We start from the raw sequence: 24,106 nt of genomic DNA, 5'->3' as shown, positions 1-24,106 counted from the left end.
GTTTTCCTCCATTTCCGCTCGGCTGCCCGGAGCCCTGTTCTGTGAGCTCGCAATGAGTCGTCGAGCCACGGAGCGGGAGGGGAGGACCGAGCCGGCCTGGAGGATAGGGGACATAGAGAGTCAAAGGATGCAGAAAGGGAGGAGAGGAGGGTTGAGGAGGCAGAATCAGGAGATAGGTTGGAGAAGGTTTGAGCAGAGGGAAGAGATGATAGGATGGAAGAGGAGAGAGTAGCGGGGAGAGAGAGCGAAGGTTGGGACGGCGCGATACCATCCGAGTAGGGGCAGTGTGGGAAGTGTTGGATGAGAGCGAGAGGGAAAAGGATACAAGGTAGTGGTCGGAGACTTGGAGGGGAGTTGCAATGAGGTTAGTGGAGGAACAGCATCTAGTAAAGATGAGGTCGAGCGTATTGCCTGCCTTGTGAGTAGGGGGAAGGTGAGAGGGTGAGGTCAAAAGAGGAGAGGAGTGGAAAGAAGGAGGCAGAGAGGAATGAGTCAAAGGTAGACGTGGGGAGGTTAAAGTCGCCCAGAACTGTGAGAGGTGAGCCGTCCTCAGGAAAGGAGCATATCAAGGCATCAAGCTCATTGATGAACTCTCCGAGGGAACCTGGAGGGCGATAAATGATAAGGATGTTAAGCTTGAAAGGGCTGGTAACTGTGACAGCATGGAATTCAAAGGAGGCGATAGACAGATGGGTAAGGGGAGAAAGAGAGAATGACCACTTGGGAGAGATGAGGATCCCGGTGCCACCACCCCGCTGACCAGAAGCTCTCGGGTGTGCGAGAGCACGTGGGCGGACGAAGAGAGAGCAGTAGGAGTAGCGGTGTTGTCTGTGGTGATCCATGTTTCCGTCAGAGCCAAGAAGTCGAGGGACTGGAGGGAGGCATAGGCTGAGATGAACTCTGCCTTGTTGGCCGCAGATCGGCAGTTCCAGAGGCTACCGGAGACCTGGAACTCCACGTGGGTCGTGCGCGCTGGGACCACCAGATTAGGGTGGCCGCGGCCATGCGGTGTGGAGCGTTTGTATGGTCTGTGCAGAGAGGAGAGAACAGGGATAGACAGACACATAGTTGACAGGCTAGAGAAGAGGCTACGCTAATGCAGAGGAGATTGGAATGACAAGTGGACTACACGTCTCGAATGTTCAGAAAGTTAAGCTTACGTAGCAAGAATCTAATTGACTAAAATGATTAAAATGATACAGTACTGCTGAGGTAGGCTAGCTGCGTTGTTGACACTACCCTAATCAAGTCGTTCCGTTGAGTGTGAAGTTTCTACAATGCTGCTTTTCGGGGGCAAGCTGGCTAGCTAGCAGGCTGACGTGGACTGAATAAATAAATGACTGAATGAATGACAAATGAGACTGATGTCTGCAGTAGAGGTCGACCGATTATTCGGAATGGCCGATTAATTAGGCCCGATTTCAAGTTTTCATAACAATTGGAAATTGATATTTTTGGGCACCGATTTCCGATTTTTTTTTTTATTTACATTTTTTTGTATACCTTTTATTTAACTAGGCAAGTCAGTTAAGAACACATTCTTATTTTCAATGACTGCCTAGGAACTGTGGGTTAACTGCCATGTTCAGGGGCAGAACAACAGATTTTCACCTTGTCTGCTCAGGAGTTCCAATCTTGCAACCGCACAGTTAACTAGTCCAACGCTCTAACCATTGCACTCCACGAGTAATTTGCCTGTTACGCGAATGCAGTAGAAGCCAAGGTAAATTGCTAGATAGCATTAAATTTATCTTGTAAAAAACAGTCAATCATAATCACTAGTTATAACTACTAATCCAGTTTAGCAGGCAATATTAACCAGGTGAAATTGTGTCATTTCTTTTGCGTTCATTGCACGCAAAGTCAGGGTATATGCGAGTTTGGGCTGCCTGGCTCATTGCGAACTAATTTGCCAGAATTCTACGTAATTATGACATACATTGAAGGTAACAAGAATATTTAGACTTAAGGATGCCACCCGTTAGATAAAATACCGAACGGTTCCGTATTTCACTGAAATAATAAATGTTTTGTTTTCGAAATGATAGTTTCCGGATTCTATCATATTAATGACCAAAGGCTCGTATTTCTGTGTGTTATTATGTTATAATTAAGTCTGATTTGATACAGCAGTCTGACTGAGCAGCAGCAGGCCGGTAATCATTCAAACAGCACTTTCGTGCGTTTTGCCAGCAGCTCTTCGCAAGCACAGCACTGTTTATGACTTCAAGCCTATCAGCCTAATGGCTGGTGTAACCAATGTGAAATGGCTATCTAGTTAGCTGGGTGTGCGCTAATACGGTTTCAAACTTCACTCGCTTTTAGATTTGGAGTAGTTATTCCCCTTGCGCTGCAAGGGCCGCGGCTTTTGTGGAGCGATGGGTATCGATGCTTCCAGTGTGGCTGTTGTCGATGTGTTCCTGGTTCGAGCCCAGGTAGGGGCGAGGAGGGGGACGGAAGCTATACTGTTACACTGGCAATACTAAAGTGCCTATAAGAACAATAGTCAAAGGTATATGAAATACAAATGGTATAGAGAGAAATAGACCTAAAAATACTATATTAACTACAACCTAAAAACCTCTTACCTTGGAATATTGAAGTCTCATGTTAAAAGGAACCACCAACTTTCATATGTTCTCATGTTCTGAGCAAGGAACTGAAACGTTAGCTTTTTTACATGGCACATATTTTACATGGCACATATTACTTTCTTCTCCAACACTTTGTGTGCATTATTTAAACCAACATTGAACATGTTTCATTATTTATTTGAGGCTCAATTGATTTTGTTGATGTTTTACATTAAGTTAAAATAAGTGTTAATTCAGTATTGTTGTAATACGGTATTGGATTTTTTGGTCCTCCAATAATCGGTATCATAATACCGACCTCTACTTTGCAGCTATTCTAAATTGATGAACAAACTGTCTTAGGGCTTTTTGGGCACAGCAGGAAGGACAGGTTTACAAATAGAGTATGGAGGAAATGTTGTGTTCAAAATATCTTCATCTGTAACCCACAGACGTTGCGGTAGGGGCCTTCCTCTCGGACTCCGCTGTGGTTCTGAGGTAAGACCATGATCATGGAGAAATGTCAAACACATCCACAAGATAACTGACCTATTAGCAGGATTTCCTGCATTGTTACTTGTCAGGTTAAAGGGTCAACTTTCACTCATAGGGGTGACCTTTTCACTTTAACTGGTTTAGATGTATTGATTTTGACCAAATTCGCACCTGTTCTGGTCCATATTTCTACCATATTTTAGGCCTTCTGTGTTGTTTTTTGGCCTCCTGGCCCATAGAGCCACCATGTTGTAGATGTCCATGCGCATTTCGCTACACCCGCAATACCATCTGCTAAACACGCGTATGTGACCAATAAAATTTGATTTGGTTACTGTGTTTATGTGTTGTTATTTATGTTGATATGTTGTCGTTGCCCTCCAACAGGACACGTCCGGTGGTAGTGGTTGAGGCCTCCATGACCCTGCCTGTCAGTGTGAACCGCTCTGTAGCTCTGTGTTCTGACAATGGTCTTCCTGCTGTCTGCATCAACGTGACAGTCTGCTTCAGGGTCCGCGCTCGACGCTACAACGGACTCATAGGTGAGCAGACCCTCTCTCTGTGCCCGTGGCTCCCGCTTAGCCCTGCACTGCGAAAACAACCTGTCTATTTGCACTGTGTTAATCGTTACGTCAGTGAAGGTTATATACACAGCAGTGGCACTAACAAACAAACGGCAGTTTTGGTTCTAGTGTGTGTACTTAATAGTGACCAAAAACTCATTTCACACCCGTGCTATAGTACTGCAAGCATAATTATGCTACTAGTTTGTATGTGTGAAATGGTATAATGTACAATGTCTAGTCTCCTGTGTCTCTTAGGAAATAGTGATAAAAACCTCTGCCCTGGACTGGTTGACAGAAAACACTGTTGTGTTCGAGACAACCCTTTTCTGTTTCCTTATCTCTGTCAGTCTCTCCATATTATCACTAGTCCCTGAGGCCTGAGGCAGTTGGTCCAGTATGTTAACCCAACCTGAAAAGAATGCAGAGCATTCCTTTGGTGAAAGTGTCCGTTACAGCAAGAAGGCTCTGGCACAGCCCTGTCCTGATAGATAAACTGGGGTTGGGGTTGAGTCTGGGACTGGGGCTGGGGTTGAGTCTGGGACTGGGGTTGGGGTTGAGTCTGGGACTGTGGCTGGGGTTGAGTCTGGGACTGTGGCTGGGGTTGAGTCTGGGACTGGGGTTGAGTCTGGGGCTGGGGTTGAGTCTGGGGCTGGGGTTGGGGTTGAGTCTGGGACTGGGGTTGAGTCTGGGACTGGGGTTGAGTCTGGGACTGGGGTTGAGGCTGGGGCCAAGGTTGATGCTGGGGTGAGGTTGGTTCTAGGTCTATGTATGTCTGTGGCCCTGGTTTATACGAACTTTGGGTGCTCTCTGAAACTAAATACCGTTACCTTCTTCCCTCCCTCCCTTAATTCCCCCTCTCTCACATAGAACTGCAGTATAACCTGACAGCCGACACTCACCACAAGGAGTCTTTCCCCTCCCGCTTCCATTTCCACGGCAACGGGACGTCCAACGTTACGACAGGGCAAGTCAAGGCCAGACACGACCAGCTGAGCTGCATCACCCACCAGGCCTTCATGAGGGTGAGTCAGATGTCAGGGTTTAGAGTTCAAAGGTTAGGGGTCGAGAGGTCAACAGCTGTAACCACTGATAGGTGTTTCCAGGTCTTCCTTAGGAAAGAGGTCTTCAGATCTCAATTGGACTTCCTATATAAATAAAGGTTTAAAAAATATATATATTTTAAAGTGGAAGTTTCTTTTTTAGAAATGTTAACAAATTAATTTAAAATGAAAAGCTGAAATTTCTTTGAATGACTACCCTATCTCTGTAAGGTCCCGCAGTCAAGTAGTGAATTTCAAGCACAGATTCAACCACAAAGACCAGGGAAGTTTTCTCTTGGTAGATTGGTAAAAAAATACTTCAAATATCCCCTTGATTATGGTGCAGTTATTAATTACACTTTGTATGGTGTATCAATACACACTACAAAGATACAGACCTTCCGAACTGAGTTGCCGGAGTGAAAGAAAACCAGGGAAAACCAGGGATTTCACCATGAGGACATAATTGATTTTAAATCAATTATGGAGTTTAATGGCTGTGATAAGAGACACCTGAGGATGGATCGACAACATTCTAGTTACACCAAAATACTAACCTAAACATGCATTCTGTTTAAAAATATATTTTTGTCCTGAATACAAAGTGTTTTATTTGTGGCAAATTCAACACACACATCAGTAGGTTGGGGAGTTTTTCAGGATAAAAAGAAAAGGAATATAGCTAAGCACATCCCAGAGGAAATCCCAGAGGAAAACCTGGTTAAGTATATATATAGCAGACTGTGGAGCTCCAAAGCTCCACAGCGGAGATTGGGGTATCTGTCCATAGGACCACTTTAAGCCGTACACTCCACAGAGCTGGGCTTTACGGAAGAGTGGACAGAAAAAAAGCTATTGCTTAAAGAAAAAAATAAGCAAATACATTTGGTGTTTGCCAAAAGGCACGTGGGAGTCTCCCCAAACATATGGAAGAAGGTACTCTGGTCAGATGAGACAAAAATGTATATTTTTGGCCATCAAGGAAAACGCTATGTCTAGCTCTCATCACCCTGAGAATACGTTTTTCATCGGCAGGGACTGGGAAACTGGTTAGAATTGAAGGAATGATGGATGGCGCTCAATACAGGGAAATTCTTGGGGGAAACCTGTTTCAGTCTTCCAGAGATTTGAGACTGGGACGGAGGTTCACCTTCCAGCAGGACGATGACCCTAAGCATACTGCTAAATCAACACTTGAGTGCTTTAAGGGGAAATATTTGGAAATTTACATACACTTAGGTTGTAGCCATTAAAACTTGTTTTTCATCCACTCCACAGATTTCTTGTTAACAAACTATAGTTTTGGCAAGTCAGTTAGGACATCTACTTTGTGCATGACACAAGTAATTTTCCAACAATTTTTTTACAGACAGATTATTTCACTTATAATTCACTGTATCACAAGTGGGTCAGAAGTTTACATACACAAAGTTGACTATACCTTTAAACAGCTTGGAAAATTCCAGAAAAATATTTCATGGCTTTAGAAGCTTCTGATAGGCTTAGTGCCATCATTTGAGTCAATTGGAGGTGTACCTATGAATGTATTTCAAGACCTACCTTCAAACTCGGTGCCTCTTCGCTTGACATGATGGGAAAATCTAAAGAAATCAGCCAAGACCCCTGAAAAATATTGTAGACCTCCACAAGTCTGGTTCATACTTGGGAGTAATTTCCAAATGCCTCAAGGTACCTCATTCATCTGTACAAACAATAGTACGCAAGTATAAACACCATGGGACCATGCAGCCGAGGAATGCTTTTTCAAAACTCCCACACATGTTAAGCACTTGTTGGTTGCTTTTCCTTCACTCTGCAGTCCAACTCATCCTAAACCATCTCAATTGGGTTGAGGTCAGGTGATTGTGGAGGCCAGGTCATCTGATGCAGCACTCCATCACTCTCCTTGTTCAAATAGCCCTTACACAAATGATAGTCCAACTAAGCGCAAACCAGATGGGATGGCGTATAGCTGCAGAATGCCCTGAATTCCAAATAAATCACTGACAGTGTTACCAGCAAAGCACCCCCACACCATCACGCCTCCTCCATGTTTCATGGTGGGAACCACACATACGGAGATCATCCATTCATCTACTCTGCGTCTCACAAAGACACTGGTTTGTACCAAAAATCTCAAATTTGGACTCATCAGACCAATGGACAGATTTCCACCAGTCTAATGTCCATTGCTCATGTTTCTTGGCCCAAGCTAGTCTCTTCTTCTTATTGGTGTCTTTTAGTAGTGGTTTCTTTGCAACAATTAGACCATGGAGGCCTGATTCATGCAGTCTCCTCTGAACAGTTGGTGTTGAGATGTGTCTGTTACTTGAACTCTGTGAAGCGTTTATTTGGACTGCAATTTCTGAGGTGCAATTTACTCTAATGGACCTATCCTCTGCAGCAGAGTTAACTCTGGGTCTTCCTTTCCTGTGGCGATCCTCATGAGAGCCAGTTTCACCATAGCGCTTGATGGTTTTTGCGACTGCACTTGAAGAAACTTTCCAAGTTCTTGTCATTTTCCCTATTAAACTGACCTTCATGTCTTAAAGTAATGATGGACTGTTGTTTCTCTTTGCGTATTTGAGCTATTCTTGCCATAATATGAACGTGGTCTTTTACCAAATAGGGCTATTTAAAAATGTAAAATAAATATCTCACCTTTATTTAACCAGGTAGGCTAGTTGAGAACAAGTTCTCACTTACAACTGCGACCTGGCCAAGATAAAGCAAAGCAGTGTGACACAAACAACAACACAGAGTTACATATGGAATAAACAAACATACAGTCAATAACACAATAGAAAAGTGTATATGAGGTAAGATAAGGGAGGTTAGGCAATAAATAGGCCATAGCTGTACTATTTTTTTAAATTATTATTATAATTTATTTTTTTTTTATTCCACTTTGACATTACTGAGTATTTTGTGTAAGTTGAACCTTGTATCACAACAAAATGTGGAAAAAGTCTAGGTGTGTGAATCTTTTTGAAGGCACTGTATATGTCACCAAGCAGCGACTCATTCAGTCTAGGCCTGATAAAGAAGAGCTAATAAGTTTGAGTTTATTTGTATTTTTACAGGTACAGTGCACATTAATCAACGCTGAAGTAAAAGTGCCGGTTTTAGCCAGACGGCAAATTTTCAACCCCAGCCCCTAAGATAAGATGTATGCATGGTGACATTGGGAAGTTCCAAATGACATATCACTTTACATGGGAGGGAACATGGTGATCTGAATGGTAATAAAATAGGGACTGGGTCTAGTAGGGAGGATTTAGTGTGTGTGTAGGATTATGGAAAGGGGGATACCTAGTCAGTTGTACAACTGAATACATTCAACTGAAATATGTCTTCCACATTTAACCCAACCCCTCTGAATCAGAGTGGTGCAGGGGGCTGCCATAATCGACATCCACGTCATTGGCGACCAGGGAAGAGTGGGTTAACTGCCTTGCTCAAGGGGAGAACAACATATTTTTTACATAGTCAGCTCCTACCCGCCAGGCTACATGCCGCCCCGGTGTGCATGCGTGTATGTGTAATGTTCCAGGTGTTTGGTGGGGCCCCTCCTGACTCTTCCCTCATTCTCTCTTCTAATCAGGGCCATCTAAGTTAGCTCATGTTTAAACCCACTCACTAATTAATGGAGGACTCTCAAGTCTCTCTTTGAGCTGAACCATACTGGCTTTTTCTTATTAATAGCTAGAGATGGAGTTATTGGAGACCATAAACCAGTGTCATTATCTGTCAGAGGAAATCAAAATGTGTGTGTGTGTGTGAGTGTTTGTGTGACTATACATTTGATGTATTTTTAAAGTTTAATGAATGGGTCATGTCAGTAATGAATGTTATAAACAGCAGATGTGGCAGTAGGATAGTACAGGGGACTGGTAGGAGAATGTGACTATGACTGAAAGGTTGCTGGATTGAATCCCCGAGCTGACAAGGTAAAAATGGGTCATTCTGCCCCTGAACAAGGCAGTTAACCAACTGTTCCCCGGTAGGTTGTCATTGTAAATAATAAGTTGTTCTTAACTGACTTGCCTAGTTAAATAAAAATACTGTCTCAGGGGCTTTTCTGTCTTACTCTCACACATCCCCCTCATACTGTATGCATCTTAAAGGTTTGATATAGAGTCATTCTTATGTAATGGTTAGATGTGTTTTAGGTTTATTTTGCCACTCACATACTGTACAGTACACATGAGTCCGTATGTATGATCAGCGCTGTGTTGCCAAAATCCTGTATGTTAATGAATGGGCTCTGGTGAGTGGTTTTACATTGAGAGAGAACACCACCATACAGTTACTCAGTTTGTGGTTAAACTAAACCTCACAGAGTGGAGAAAGCTGTGCATGCATGGCTAATGAAACACTGGTTTTTAGCTACTATGTCTGCTCACTGATAAAAGAAGAGAGAGTGGGACATAAGAGCCATTCAAGTGTCTTGTTCTATAGATACCATGCTTTATTTGACAGTGTATTCAATAATTCAGTCATAAAAATGTTTAGCAGTTCTCTTTCTGTTTTATAACATTGTAACTTAGAATATTTTGCAACAATTTAGCAGCAACAGCTAAAAATATATATTTTTTGTCTTGAGTAAAAACGGTATCTCAGAATGTCCCTTGAGCTAAAGGCAGGTGTGGCAGAGGAGAGCAGAGGCTCCTTGGGACATCTGCAGTGGGACATCTGCAGCTCTTTCAGTGGGACAGAGAGCACAGGACACTGTAACATTGTGCCAGAGCACAGACAGGCCCCCACAAGAACTTACTCAAGAACAGTCAATTAGCACAGTCGAGCCAGAAGCTCCACTCTACCCAAGGTTGTATGTACAGTAAATTAAAACTTCCATTCTCTGTATGTCTTTTCCTTTTTTAGAAAGATGTCCGGGATATCTTCACGCCCATCCATTTTGAGGTGACGTACGCCCTCAGACAGCATCCTGTTCATACCTGGGGATTCCGAATATTCCCAGCCCTGAAACCCATCCTGCAGCAGAGAGGGGGGCACAGCAACCTGGTAGCCAATAAGGTGAGTCTCTTACATCTATCCACTCATATCGATGCATGGTTAGGAGAATAGGACCAATTTTTCAGACACAAATTTAGCTTAGTCCTGGAATTAAAAATCATACTCAATGGGAATTTCCCTGCATTGAAATTGTTCTTTAGTCCGGGTACTAGGCTTAATCTATGTCCAGGGAACCGATGCTACACTCTTAGAAAAAAACTAGCTATGTAGAACCTAAAAGGTTCCAGGTTAAATCATTTAGGGTTCCTTGTAGAATCCTTTCTACAGAGTGTGTTATATGGAACCCAAAAAGGTTCTACCTGGAACCAAAAAGGGCTCTCCTATGGGGACAGCTGAAGAATCCCTTTGGAACCCTTTTTTCTAAGAGTGTAGAGTTCTCCACTTACATCCATGTATGGTAGTTATTGTATATTAGAGGATACATTGCTGTATTTTCAGTGACGGCATCATCATCATCTAACAGTAACCTTCCTTCTCCAGACTGAGTTTGCTCGGTACTGTTCATTGGCCAACTGTTCAACCAATCTGCAGGTCTCTGCATACCTGGTCTTACCACAGTAAGTAGCATTTAGCATAAATGTTCATCTAGAATATGTTGGTGTTTTCTTTGTAATACAATATTTTGTCTTGAAGCTTTTACTTTCTATTTCTTATCTCTGTGGACAAAACTGAGCTATTGAAGGTTTACTTTACAAATTAATTACAGCATCCCGAAACAAAGAATATTTATGTGGAAAACAACCTTCATTGGATTATATCAGGTGTTGACTGTGGTGCCCATGATGTCAATACTCTCCAGTTCACGTCATTAAAGGGGGATTGTTGTACATGTTTATTCATGGTCACATTACACCTTAAACACTTAACTGCCAGGCTAATTTCTGTTACGGCCAGGCTAATACAGTATCTGATTATTCATGACGCAGAGGTGTGTGTGTGTTTACCTTGCTAAGTTAGATGAGAAACATCAGACTTGTGAGCCCCTCATTGTTTGTGTCATGGAAACATACGCACGCACATGTACACATACACATACACCTCCCCCCACCCCCCACACACACCTTCAGACCCACTTACCCACAAAGCAGTAAATTCTTCAACATGGACATTAGTCATTTTAAAACTCCTTTTCCCTCCCCATACTGGACACAGTGCTTCGTTGAAAAGCTGAGTATGCATAGCCTCTTCCCCTAACAATACAGCTTGTCTAGGGGTACGTCCCAAATGGTACCCTAATCCCTACATAGTGCACTACTTTTATAAATGTAGTGCACTTCGTAGGGAATAGGGTGTCATTTGAGATGCTTGTCTCAGTGCCAGGTCAGTTCCCCTCCTAAGGTGTATAGTGACTAAGTCCTTGCTGTAAAGCCAGGGAATCCACAGGACTGCATAACAGGTACATTCTGATGTTTCCGTGACAGTGACTGTTTAGTCTGGTCTCCCCTGAAACCATGATTCTGGCACTTTATGGAAAGTTGTATGATTTAATTCAATCAAAATATGAAATAAGATGTTATTTTTTTGTATGACTAAAGTCAATTCAAGTAAAGCAATACCACACTGATGGATGGGATTCATTGGGGTTATAGCACAGATGTGCTGTAGTCACAGGTACAGTACAAGTCAAAAGTTTGGAGATTTCTACATTGTAGAATAATAGTGAAGACATCAAAAATATGAAATAACACATGGAATCATGTAGTAACTAAAAAAGCGTTAAACAAATCAAAATATATTTTAGATTCAAAGTAGCCACCCTTTGCCTTGATGACAGCTTTGCACACTCTTGGCATTCTCTCAACCAGCTTCACATGGAATGCTTTTCCAACAGTCGTGAAGGAGTTCCCACATATGCTGAGCACTTGTTGGCTGCTTTTTCTTCACTCTGCAGTCCAACTCATCCCAAAACATCTCAATTGGGTTGAGGTCAAGTGATTGTGGAGGCCAGGTCATCTGATGCAGCACTCCATTACTCTCCTTATTGGTCAAATAGCTCTTACACAGCCTGGAGGTGTGTTGGGTCATTGTCCTGTTGAAAAACAAATTATAGTCCCACTAAGCGCAAACCAGATGGGATTGCGTATCGCTGTGCTTTGCTGCTGTGGTAACCATGCTGGTTAAGTGTGCCTTGAATTCTAAATAAATCACAGACAGTGTCACCAGCAAAGCACCATCACACCTCCTCCTCCATGCTTCATGGTGGGAACCACACATGCAATGATTATCTGTTCATCTACTCTGAGTCTTACAAAGACATTGCAGTTGGAACCAAAAATCTCAAATTTGGACTTCCACCGGTCTAATGTCAATTGCTCGTGTTTCTTGGTCCAACAAGTCTCTTCTTCTAATTGGTGTCCTTTAGTAGTGGTTTCTTTGCAGCAATTCAACCATGAAGGCCTGATTCACGCAGTCTCCTCTGAACAGTTGGTGTTGACATGTGTCTGTTACTTAACTCTGTGAAGCATTTATTTGGGCTGCAATTTCTGAGGCTGGTAACTCTAATGAATTTATCCTCTGCAGCAGAGGTAACTCTGGGTCTTCCTTTCCTGTGGCGGGCCTCATGAGAGCCAGTTTCATTATAGTGCTTGATGGTTTTTGTGACTGCACTTGAAGAAACTGTCAAAGTTCTTGAAATTTTCCGTATTGACTGACCTCCATGTCTTAAAGTAATGATGTTGACTGTTGTTTCTCTTTGCTTATTTGAGCTGTTCATGCCATAATATGGACTTGGTCTTTTACCAAATAGGGCAATATTCTGTATACCACCCCTACCTTGTCACAACACAACTGATTGTCTTAAACGCAGTAAGAAGGAAAGCCATTTCACAAATGAACTTTTAGCAACACAAACCTGTTAATTGAAATGCATTCCAGGTGACTACCTCATTTAAAAAAAAATAACTAGTCAAGTCAGTTAAGAACAAATTATTATTTACAATGACAGCCTACCAGGGCACAGGGGTTTAATTGCCTTGTTCAGGGGCAGAACGACATTTTTACCTTGTCAGCTCGGGGATTCAATCCAGCAACCTTTCAGTTACTGACCCAACACTCTAACCATTGGTCTACCTGAAGCTGGTTGAGAGAACGCCAAGAGTGTGCAAAGCTGTCATCAAGGCATATGGTGGCTACTTTGAAGAATTTAAAATATAAATCTATTTTGATTTGTTTAATGCTTTTTTGGTTACTACATAATTCCATGTGTTATTTCATCGTTTTGATGTCTTCACTATTATTCTACAATGTAGAAAATAGAAAAAAATAAAGAAAAACCCTGGAATGAGTAGGTGTGTCCAAACTTTTGACTGGTACTGTATGAGGCGACAGCCTTCCAGTTTTATACATAGGGCCCTATTCAATCCAGCCCCTAAAACTGTTAATCTTGCAGGAAACACAACAACATACAGTACTTTGCATTGGGTAATGGGAAGACCATCATGTTGAACACAACCCTGGTGAACGCTGGAGATGATGCCTTCCTCCCCAGGCTCCAGTTACGCTTCCCATCCAACCTGCACTACATCAAAGTCCTTGATGCAGTACGTGTTTGATTTATTGATTACTCAGAGTAGCAGTTATTACATTTCTCACATAATCACCAATGTAATTTAGACGATGTGGCACTGCAATTCTAAGAAACACACAAAATCATGTGAATCTATGCGCTCTTGGATTGTAATAAATTACACACACAATCCCATTATCTGTTATTATTTTCAGAAGGAGAAGTATGTGAGCTGTGACATTTCAGAGGAGAACAAGACAATAGTAGGAATGGACTGTAGTGTTGGGAACCTGTACTTCAGCTCTGGAGCCAAGGTACTGTATGCACAACACTCAAACTTACTCCTACCTTACTCTAATGTTACTCTAGCCTTATCCCAACCATACTCTACTGTTAATCCAACCTTACTCTCATTTACTCCAACCTTACTCTGCGACTTCTGCCTTACTATGTCACTCCAGCCTTACTCTACTGTTACTCCAACCTTACTCTAATGTTACTCCAACCTTACTCTGTTACTCCAGCCTTACTCTGTCACTCCAGCCTTACTCTAATGTTACTCCAACCGTACTCTAATTTTACTCCAGCCTTACTCTGTTACTTCAGCCTTACTCTAATGTTACTCCGGCCTTACTCTACTGTGACTCCAGCCTTACTATAATGCTACTCTAACATTATTCCAACCTTACTCTGTTACTCTAATATTACTCTAAGGTTACTCCAGAATTACTCAAACTTTACTTCCATTTTACTCTATTAATCTGGGTATGGATACTTTAACTAATTACCCCACTGGGCACAGACATAAATTCAACGTCATGGTTGGGTAGGTTACTTTCTTAATGTAATCCATTACAGTTACTAGTTACCTGTCTAAAATTGTAACAAGTAACATAACTTTTGGATGACACAAACTCAGTAACGTAATCTGATTACTTTAGTTACTTTTGGATTACCTTCCCTTAAAATGCATTAGAAGAAGACAAAAAGGACCCATCAAATGCATTTAGTGTGTCATCATAGTGGTCTCGATCAGGAGCTAAAACAATTTTTATTGCACCTTTTTTAAATCTGAATTGAATGTCATTGAGAAAAACAGAAAGGTGTCTTAATGTTTTTTTTTTCAAACATCCTTTCTGAATTTAAAAGTAATCCAATAAGCAATCAACTAGTTTTTCTGTAATCTGATTACGATATTTTTGCTGGTAATGTAACTAACTGATTACAGTTACATTCACACAAAAAAAATCAGATTGCCCTGTTCAATGTCTATTCCTTGTTGGTTCAACGTAAATTTACTGAAATGGCGTGGAAACAATGTTGATTCAACCAGTGTGTGCCCAGTGGGTATCCAGACCCATATCTTCTGTTTGCTGCCAATGCTGCTGCTGTTTTAAAGGCAGCGTTTTATAAAATGCTGTTTAAGAGGGTAATATCTTACTTGCTATCTAATCAGAATTTCTGTATTTTCTGCAGGTGAACATCAGCTTTCTGTTGGATGTAAACCAGAGTAGCAGTGCTGGTGACATTAGCATATCCATCAACACTTTTGGGTAAGTACAGACCCATAAAGGAAAGATGGATGCCCACACACTGAATGCGCCTGCAGTGTGATTGAGTGCAATGTTTTGACCCTAGGTCTTTATCATAACCTTTATCTTGACTTTTGCAGGTAACTGGATCTGCTTACACTACTTCTGACCTTAGCACAGATCCCCTAACCCACGAACGCAATCTTTCTCCACAATACATTAAATAATCGAATGGCACGTTTTTAAACTGACGTCCTGTTACACCATCGGTGACGTCTTGCCAGCCTTATCAAACCAAACAGACAGATCGTAAAACAGCCCAATGTGACACTGAGTGGACAAAACATTAGGAACACCCGTTCTTTCCATTACATAGACTGACCAGATGAATCCAGGTGAAAGCTGTCTTTGAATGAGGTATGGTAGTAGGTGCCATTGGGTTTTTCATGCTCAACAGTTTCCTGTGTGTATCAAGAATGGTCCACCACATTCAGCCAATTTCAGCTAATGTTTTGTACACTCAGTGTATGTGTTTGTTCTGTTGCTAGGGGAAACAGGAAACACAGTCCCAGTGACCTGAATTATTCAAATCAGAGGGTGCTGCAGGTTCCCTCTCTTGGTTTCCTCCTGTAGTTGTTACATTGTTGTGTAGTTGAAAAGTACATCCGGCGGCCCCTGTTTGTGTCGTTTGGGTAAAGAAAAGCTTTTGAATGTTTGACAGTTTCAGAACACTCTAAAACACTCCATGTTCATATCTGGTAACACTTAACTGGAGACATTCCTTGCTCAGAGTTTTGTTCAGAGAATGTCACATTTTTCTAACAGCTGGAACAGCTTTTCCTGCAATCTAGAGCCATGATCGTTATGCCTAGTTCGATGTAAAAAATATGAATATTTTTTCTGCATACGTTATCGAAGCATACTTCTTTCCCTGTTCAATTGTAATTTTAATTAATGAGGCACATTGATTATTTAAGAACCTTTATGCCGTAGGGGTTTAGTACAACTGCTACATTGGTACATAGTACCCAATCATTAATTAAGCAATTGTATTATTTTCTAAAGTCTAGCAACCTTGCTAGCAGGCATGTCAGCTAAGATAGACTAGCTACTCTAACTTGATTGGTAGCTAGTTATGAGGTTGGGACATTTTTGTGTTATTATTTATTTAGTATTTATTTATTCATCAAGAATAATATCCTACATAGCTTGATCAAATTAATCAAATCAAACGCTGTGTGTGACTCTCTCTCTCTCTCCTCTTCCACTGGCAATACGGTCTGCATACATATCTTTGCTCGATAGTGCACCTAGGAAGGACCACTTACTGGGGGGGTACTCTTTGCCTGGTCCAGTCAGTGTGCCCCCTCCACAAAATACCACTGACAAATCCTTTTAGAAATAATTATGAAGCTTAGTCGTTACTTTAACATCTGAACATTTTAAAAACAGGACAAATCTGAGGGGGCACGTGCCCTTGTTCCCATATGGGCATGACACCTCTGAAAGTGTCATGTAATGCTTGAAGGTATGCTTTGGCCTCTTACTCCGAGAAACAGTAGCAATGTGAAGTTCTGCAACATCTGATGTTTGGAATTTATTTGGCTTTGAGTTGAATTCCTTTAACAGTATAATGGCATTGGCTGTGCTTAAATGTTTTGTTTTCAATATATCAAATTGATTAATATGAAATGGAATCTAAATAGATCATTTCTTGTTTTTTTTCTGACATGGTCTTTTCCAGAGACAATTCTGAAAATGAGGATCTTCTGCATGACAACTCAGCCACTCTGATATTACCGTTGAGATATGGCGTGGATGTCAGTGTACATGGGTAAGACATTTATTTACAGTAACAAAGACAGTTCCTCGCTCTTCATTGACAGTATATATAAACATTTCTTATTGTACTTCATAAGCTAATTACTGATCTCCCTTGCAGGTTTGTGACTCCAACATCCTTTGTATTTGGTGACCAGGAGCCTACTCCAGTTGATTGCTACACAGAGACATTCAACTACACTTACAAGGTATGTACCATAGGAATACAATATAACATTGTTTTCTAACAGAAACTGATGTGATCGTTACAGCCCAGTTTGAGTATTTGAATGACTGACTGCCTGGGTTTATACTGACATATTGTATCGGTGTGCCTTGGCAGGTTGTCAATATCGGTCCAAGCAAATCTCTCAACACGGAAGTTGAGATTGATATTCCCAAGATACTATCACCATATCCGTACAGATTACTCCACATTGCAGATTTTCAGGTAAGTGAGTGATTGATTGCTGAAAAATTCCACCCGTAGCCGTGGTATATTGGCCATATACCACAAACCCGAGGTGCTTTATTGCTATTATAAACTCGTTACCAACGTAATTAGACCATTAAATAGAACATTTCTGTCATACCAACGGTATACGGTCTATTATAAACTCGGTGGTTCGAGCCCTGAATGCGGATTGGCTGACAGCCATGGTATATCAGACCGTATACCATGGGTATGACAAAACATTTATTTTTACTGCTCTAATTAATTACGTTTATAATAGCAATAAGGCACCTCTGGAGTTTGTGATATATGGCCAATATACCACGGCTAAGGGCTGTGTCCAGAACAGCCCTTAGCCATGGTATATTGGCCATATACCACACCCCTTTGGGCCATATTGCTTAAATATACCACAGCTTTCAGCTAATCAGCATTCAGGGCTCAAACCACCCAGTTTATAATCACCAATATCTAACTTATTTTCTTTCCTCATCTGTTAGACCTCTATTGGAGAATGCTCCATTAAAAACGGCTCCATCACAGTAGAAGATGATTGTGAGGTGCCACGTTCGTCTTTAATCAAGGAACTGGTCTTCTTCTTCTCCAAAACCAGCAAACGCAAAATGGTAGATACCTCCCTCTCCTACTCCTATAATGTATATAGTTATAGTATGTAGCAGTGTTGGGGTCAATTCCATATTGATGCAGTCATTTCAGGAAGTACATTCATTGGAATTCTAATTTTCCTCTCGTTTTTTCAATGAGGAACATTTACATTTTTGTTTATTTCCTGAGTTTAAATGGAATTGGCCCTAACCTTATTATGTAGCAGTGCTATATTCCACTGATGTTGATGTTTTCAAATGAAATCACAATAGTGTTGTTTCTCTCCATAGTTCTGTGCTCACGGAGACCACCTGTGCCTGACTCTGGTGTGTAGACTAGGAGACATGGACATTGGGAAAGAAGCCACCATTCAGATGGAAGTGAAGCTCAACCCCACTGTTCTACAGCTCACACCGGTAAACACTTCACTAATGCTACACTTTCAAATCTCTTAAAATCACAACACAAATTATCATTTCTTCATTGAGGATATTAAAGTGTTCTAATGTAATCAAATCTTACCCCCCCTCTCCTCAGGGTCGTCATGGAGTGATGCTGATAGAGAGTACTGGCATCATCACATCACCAAGGGAGGACCCTCACACCATCCTATTACAGCAGACCCCTATTGCTCAGGTAAGAAATTATAGGCCTATACAGTAGTCATACATTGGCCTTATACAGTAATCTTTTGGAGGATAGCATGTCACTGTTCCACAATGGAGATCACTCAAGTCTATGTCAAGTCCGTGTCCATGCACTTGACACATTTATGAAATTGTTCATTCCAGTTACTAAAATTGCTTATTCTAGTAAAAACTGTTATATCCGCTTGGATTGATGAGGAATTGAAAAATTGTATGTTTGAGAGGGATGAGGCAAAAGGTTTGGCAAATAGGTTTAGCAGCACAACCGATTGGCAAACATACTGCAAATTGAGAAATCATGCAACTAAACTGAATAAAAATGAGAAACTATACTATGAAACAAAGATAAACGATATAAAGAATGATAGTAAAAACATGACATGCCAGCAACAAACGCTGACACTACACATCCAAGTATATCTGACCAAATTATGAAAGACAAGCATTGTAATTTTGATTTCCGTAAAGTGAGTGAAAAAAATATTGTTTTCTATCAACAATGACAAGCCACTGGGGTCTGACATCTTGAATGGGAAATTACTGAGGATAATAGCGGACGATATTGCCACTCCTTTTTGCCATATCTTCAATTTAAGCCTACAATTTAAGCCTACTAGAAAGTGTGTGCTCTCAAGCCTGGAGGGAAGCAAAAGTCATTCCGCTACCTAAGAATAGTAAAGCCCCCTTTACTGGCTCAAATAGCCGACCAATCAGCTTTGAGTAAAGCATGTGTGTATATGTGTGAGGATGACTCAACACTATACACGTCAGCTACTAGAGTGACTGGAATGACTGCAACACTTAACAAAGAGCTGCAGTAAGTTTCAGAGTGGGTGACAAGGAATAAGTTAGTCCTATATAACTAAAAGCATTGTACTTGCGACAAATCATTCACTAAACCCTAAACCTCAACTAAATATTGTAATGAATAATGTGGAAATGGGGAGCAAGTTGAGGTGACTACTAAACTGCTTGGAGTAACCCTGGATTGTAAACTGTCATGGTCAAAACGTATTGATACAACAGTAGCTAAAATGGGGAGAAGTCTGTCCATAATAAAGCACTGCTCGGCCTTCTTAACAACACTATTAAGAAGGCAGGTCCTACAGGCCCTAGTATTGTCGAAACAGGACTACTATTCAGTCGTCTGGTCAGGTGCCACAAAGAGGGACTTAGGAAAATTGGAATTGGCTCAGAACAGGGCAGTATGGCTGGCCCTTGGATGTATACATGTCATTTACAAAATAGCCTCCAATACCCTACTCAATCAATTGGATGCAGTCTATCACAGTACCATCCGTTTTGTCACCAAAGCCCCATATAATACCCACCACTGCGACCTGTACTCTCTTGTTTGCTGGCCCTCGCTTCATACTCGTCGCCAAACCCACTGGCTCCAGGTCATCTACAAGACCCTGCTAGGTAAAGTCCCCCTTATCTCAGCTCGCTGGTCACCATAGCAGCACCCACCTGTAGCACGCGCTCCAGCAGGTATATCTCTCTGGTCACCCCCAAAACCAATTCTTCCTTTGGCCGCATCTCCTTCCAGTTCTCTGCTGCCAATGACTGGAACGAACTACAAAAATCTCTGAAACTGGAAACGCTTATCTCCCTCACTAGCTTTAAGCACCAGCTGTCAGAGTAGCTCACAGATTACTGCACCTGTACATAGCCCATCTATAATTTAGCCCGAAAAACTACCTCTTCCCCTACTGTATTTATTTATTTTGCGCCTTTGCACCCCATTATTTTTATTTCTACGTTGCACATTCTTCCACTGCAAATCTACCATTCCAGTGTTTTACTTGCTACAATGTATTTACTTTGCCACCATGGCCTTTTTTTTGCCTTTACCTTCCTTATCTCACCTCATTTGCTCACATCGTATATAGACTTGTTTTTCTACTGTATTATTGACTGTATGTTTGTTTTACTCCATGTGTAACTCTGTGTTGTTGTGTGTGTCGAACTGCTTTGCTTTATCTTGGCCAGGTCGCAATTGTAAATGAGAACTTGTTCTCAACTTGCCTACCTGGTTAAATAAAGGTGAAATAAATCAAATAAATAAATAAATACAGAGACCTAACATTAACAATATACATGTCAATCTCTCCTGGCTCAAAGTGGAGGAGAGATTGACTTCATCACTACTTGTATTTGTGAGAGGTATTGACATCCATGCATAAGTCCAAGTCCAGAACAGACTATGGGAGGCTCACAGTACTATATAGATCTCTAAACCACATCAAGCAACTCGTACAAGCAGTAAAATTTGATTTACAAAAACAGATAAAAATACATCTTATGGAACACCGGGGACTGTGAAGCAACACAACACAGGCACAAGTATACAAACACTCGATAACATACACACTATACACACACACATAGATTTTGTGTTGTAGATATGTGGTAGTAGAGTAGAGGCCTGAGCGCACACACTTAATGTGTTTTGAAATCTGTTGTGAATGTATTGTAATGTTTTTTTAAATGGTATAACTGCCTTCATTTTGCTGGACCCCAGGAAGAGTAGCTTGGCAGAAGTTAATGGGGATCCATAATAAATACAAATGTCCTGGTAGGGTTAAGAAGTGTCAGGAAATTGCCTATGCAACCTCCGAGTGCCTTACTATTATAACACGCTGGAATGTATAGTGTCCATGTTAGGACAGGGGTGGAAATGACAGGACATTTCCTACCTTGTCTGATGTTCCAGGTCATAGATGTACAATGTAATACTAGTGCACGGTAATACCGTTTTATTTAATTCTGATGTTTCAGGTTGTGTTGGAGGCCCACTTCAACCAGAAGCCTCAGGCAGCAGTGGAGGGGTTCATCATTGTAGGCAGTCTACTGGTGGGACTCCTGATCCTGGCCCTGCTCATCTTCGCCCTCTGGAAGGTCAGTACGACACCTTCATCTTTAACACTACACACAAAACAGCATACAAACACACTGCATTCTTATCCCTCTCCTTCTCATCTGAAACTGAACCTTGTTCTTTCATTCCCAGGCTGGTTTCTTCAAGAGGCAGTTTAAGAAGGAGATCAGGAGGGATAGCTGGGACTATGTACCAAAGAGTGAGAAGACTGAGAGTATATCCTAAGAGTGTACTAATACAGAATGGTTCTATACGACAACATGAACTAACTGCTGGGGAACAGCTTCTCTACTAAAAGTCCCATTTTGATTGAGATCATCCAAACCCAAGGGAAAGAACTGCAGGACAATTCAAACATTTGTGGCTCAAAATCTAGGAATCAACTAAATGCGGTAATTTCTCTAAAACATGCAAGAGGAAAAACTTTTGCACATTACCTCTGGGCTTGTTGCAGTGAGAGTATAGAACATGGGCTTGTTGCAGTGAGAGTATAGAACATGGGCTTGTTGCAGTGAGAGTATAGAACATGGGCTTGTTGCAGTGAGAGTATAGAACATGGGCTTGTTGCAGTGAGAGTATAGAACATGGGCTTGTTGCAGTGAGATTATAGAACATGGGCTTGTTGCAGTGAGAGTATAGAACATGGGCTTGTTGCAGTGAGAGTATAGAACATGGGCTTGTTGCAGTGAGAGTATAGAACATGGGCTTGTTGCAGTGAGAGTATAGAACATTGGACTGTGTACGTGGAATGTACATTAGAACATGGACTATGTGACCTCACAAGAACAGGCCTATCATTCCTGTTTTTATTCCCCACCAAGAACTCAGGATATGAAGCCGAACATTCCATGGTCTTGTTCAATATGCATGAAACAGAAGAAAACGCTCCAAAACACAGCACTTTCTGTGCCTGTCCATTAATTAAGAACCGTTCATTTTACATTGCAAAACATTCTCCCATACCTGACTACTTGGATTCGGTCGCACATATTTATTGTGTCTGCTGTACAAAACATGTATGAATGCACTGCTGAAGCTTTTCTCTATGGATAGGAAGTCTATTTGTATACAATGATATATACACATCTATATGCCAAATCTATCCTCATTAGGTGTGTATATACTGTGTATATAGATATATCAAGAGGACCTTTGTTTCGCATCCTTTTTAAACAACATTTCCTTTTGTATCTTCATGCTATGGGTAGGGAGGGGAAACAGCCTCAAACTGTCACAAAGTCACACATTTATTGTGAAACTAGTGTCACTAGTGATAAACCATCAGATTGAAAGAAGGAACATTTGTTCTGGTTGATCTGTGAGACCCTGCGAAAGCCTCTGCCGAGCCGTACAGCCTAAACCCATGTTTCATAGAAATGAATAGGAGCATCTCACACTCTGCAAAAGTTACGTGTCCAGTGTAGCAGACCAGTAAGACCAGTACCTGCACAGGTGTTAATTCTTCAATTTGTATTTTTGCTCAGCAGCTTATGGAGTGAATGGGACAGAAGGTTTAATTGTTATAATATAGAACTGAAGGTAACAGAAGGATGAGGAGGTCAGGGAAGTGTCATCAGTGAAAAAAGGCATCTGTTCACTGACTCACTCACTGAATGACACATACCACTCCTCAAGGGGACAGCACCCAGTGTGTGTGTGTGTGCATACGTGCGTTTGCATGTATGCATTTTAGTGTGTGCGTACGACAGCAACTCATACACCAGCAACTCCTACACCATGGCAGCAGAAGTTTCCAACACAGTCAGAAATGAAAAATGAAAGAGCTTGTTCTTCAGAAATGACTCAAACGTTCGTCAAATGGAACACACGGAACACTGGCCTTACCTTTTGGAACATTTTCATCCCTTTGGATTCAATGGATTCTGTGTTCTTACTGTAGTTGTAAGGGATTGGAACATTCAGCTTTTGGAGAGATGGTAGGCTGCATATGTGGAAGCGTAACATGTTTTTACTGCTTGAATTTTCAGGGAGTCAACCTTTCATGACCAAGTTGTCAGTTTTGACAAAAATAAAGGGGGCACATTCCACATTTCTATAAATTGAAATAATTTTTTATTTTTAATAAATACGTGTGTGGCGTGTAAAAATGGACAGATAACATTTTGTTTGTCAACACATTTCACTTTGGTCTGATAATTGATGTAATCGTGCACTGGAATGTATTATTATGTTGTCTTTGCTTTAATATAAATCAACCTTTTCTATTTAATGTGCCTGTCTGTCCTCCATTTGGTTATTTGACGTCTAACATTCAAAGATGTACAGTAGTAAAGCCTGTAGGTGACATTCAGTGATAGTGCAAACGGAGGTTGTGCGTATCGACAACCCCTACATACATAGTTTTAGGTTGTGTGTAAAAGCTCCTCTCTTGTAGATAGTTTAAACTGTAGACAGTCTATACACTGAAGACAGTTTCTTGTAAAGCACAGTAGGAAAGACTATGTTACATTCTGTGGCAATGCCAGTGAAGGTTGATATGTGTATAGACTCATCCACCCTTTAGACAGCTTTAAAAGGTATCGATTCTGCTCTACATACAGTGTTAAATGCAGCTGCACTTGATGTGTGCCTCCTCTGCCTCCTCGATGTACACTCCAAACAGGGTCAGGAGTTGAGGATGTAACCTGGAGGTGAAACAAACAGGGTCAGGAGTTGAGGATGTAACCTGGTGGTAAAACAAACAGGGTCAGGAGTTGAGGATGTAACCTGGTGGTAAAACAAACAGGGTCAGGAGTTGAGGATGTAACCTGGTGGTAAAACAAACAGGGTCAGGAGTTGAGGATGTAACCTGGTGGTGAAACAAACAGGGTCAGGAGTTGAGGATGTAACCTGGTGGTGAAACAAACAGGGTCAGGAGTTGAGGATGTAACCTGGTGGTGAAACAAACAGGGTCAGGAGTTGAGGATGTAACCTGGTGGTAAAACAAAC

The 24,106-nt window shown here is 41.4% G+C and overlaps 2 protein-coding genes across 2 annotated transcripts in view; one reads left to right on the top strand and one right to left on the bottom strand.

Annotated features, from left to right (window-relative positions):
* itga4 (integrin alpha 4) overlaps window positions 1-23,387 on the top strand; it is a 40,416-nt gene extending 17,029 nt beyond the window's left edge. The window contains exons 13-28 of the mRNA XM_065018334.1: window positions 3,026-3,071; window positions 3,456-3,610; window positions 4,502-4,656; window positions 9,559-9,711; window positions 10,192-10,268; window positions 13,100-13,250; window positions 13,432-13,530; window positions 14,693-14,769; window positions 16,493-16,582; window positions 16,691-16,778; window positions 16,913-17,020; window positions 17,524-17,649; window positions 17,920-18,045; window positions 18,167-18,265; window positions 21,058-21,177; window positions 21,290-23,387. Coding sequence (XP_064874406.1) covers window positions 3,026-3,071; window positions 3,456-3,610; window positions 4,502-4,656; window positions 9,559-9,711; window positions 10,192-10,268; window positions 13,100-13,250; window positions 13,432-13,530; window positions 14,693-14,769; window positions 16,493-16,582; window positions 16,691-16,778; window positions 16,913-17,020; window positions 17,524-17,649; window positions 17,920-18,045; window positions 18,167-18,265; window positions 21,058-21,177; window positions 21,290-21,382 — 1,763 coding nt within the window. The 3' untranslated portion in view covers window positions 21,383-23,387. The remainder of the gene's footprint in view (window positions 1-3,025; window positions 3,072-3,455; window positions 3,611-4,501; window positions 4,657-9,558; window positions 9,712-10,191; window positions 10,269-13,099; window positions 13,251-13,431; window positions 13,531-14,692; window positions 14,770-16,492; window positions 16,583-16,690; window positions 16,779-16,912; window positions 17,021-17,523; window positions 17,650-17,919; window positions 18,046-18,166; window positions 18,266-21,057; window positions 21,178-21,289) is intronic.
* The window catches only part of cerkl (ceramide kinase-like), a 164,783-nt gene continuing 163,321 nt past the window's right edge, over window positions 22,645-24,106 (bottom strand). The window contains exon 13 of the mRNA XM_065018341.1: window positions 22,645-23,802. Within this exon, the coding sequence (XP_064874413.1) occupies window positions 23,721-23,802 (82 nt within the window). The 3' untranslated portion in view covers window positions 22,645-23,720. The remainder of the gene's footprint in view (window positions 23,803-24,106) is intronic.

This window comes from Oncorhynchus nerka, linkage group LG1 (assembly GCF_034236695.1).
Source record: "Oncorhynchus nerka isolate Pitt River linkage group LG1, Oner_Uvic_2.0, whole genome shotgun sequence".
Lineage (NCBI taxonomy): Eukaryota > Metazoa > Chordata > Actinopteri > Salmoniformes > Salmonidae > Oncorhynchus > Oncorhynchus nerka.
This window is presented reverse-complemented; position numbering and strand designations above follow the sequence as displayed.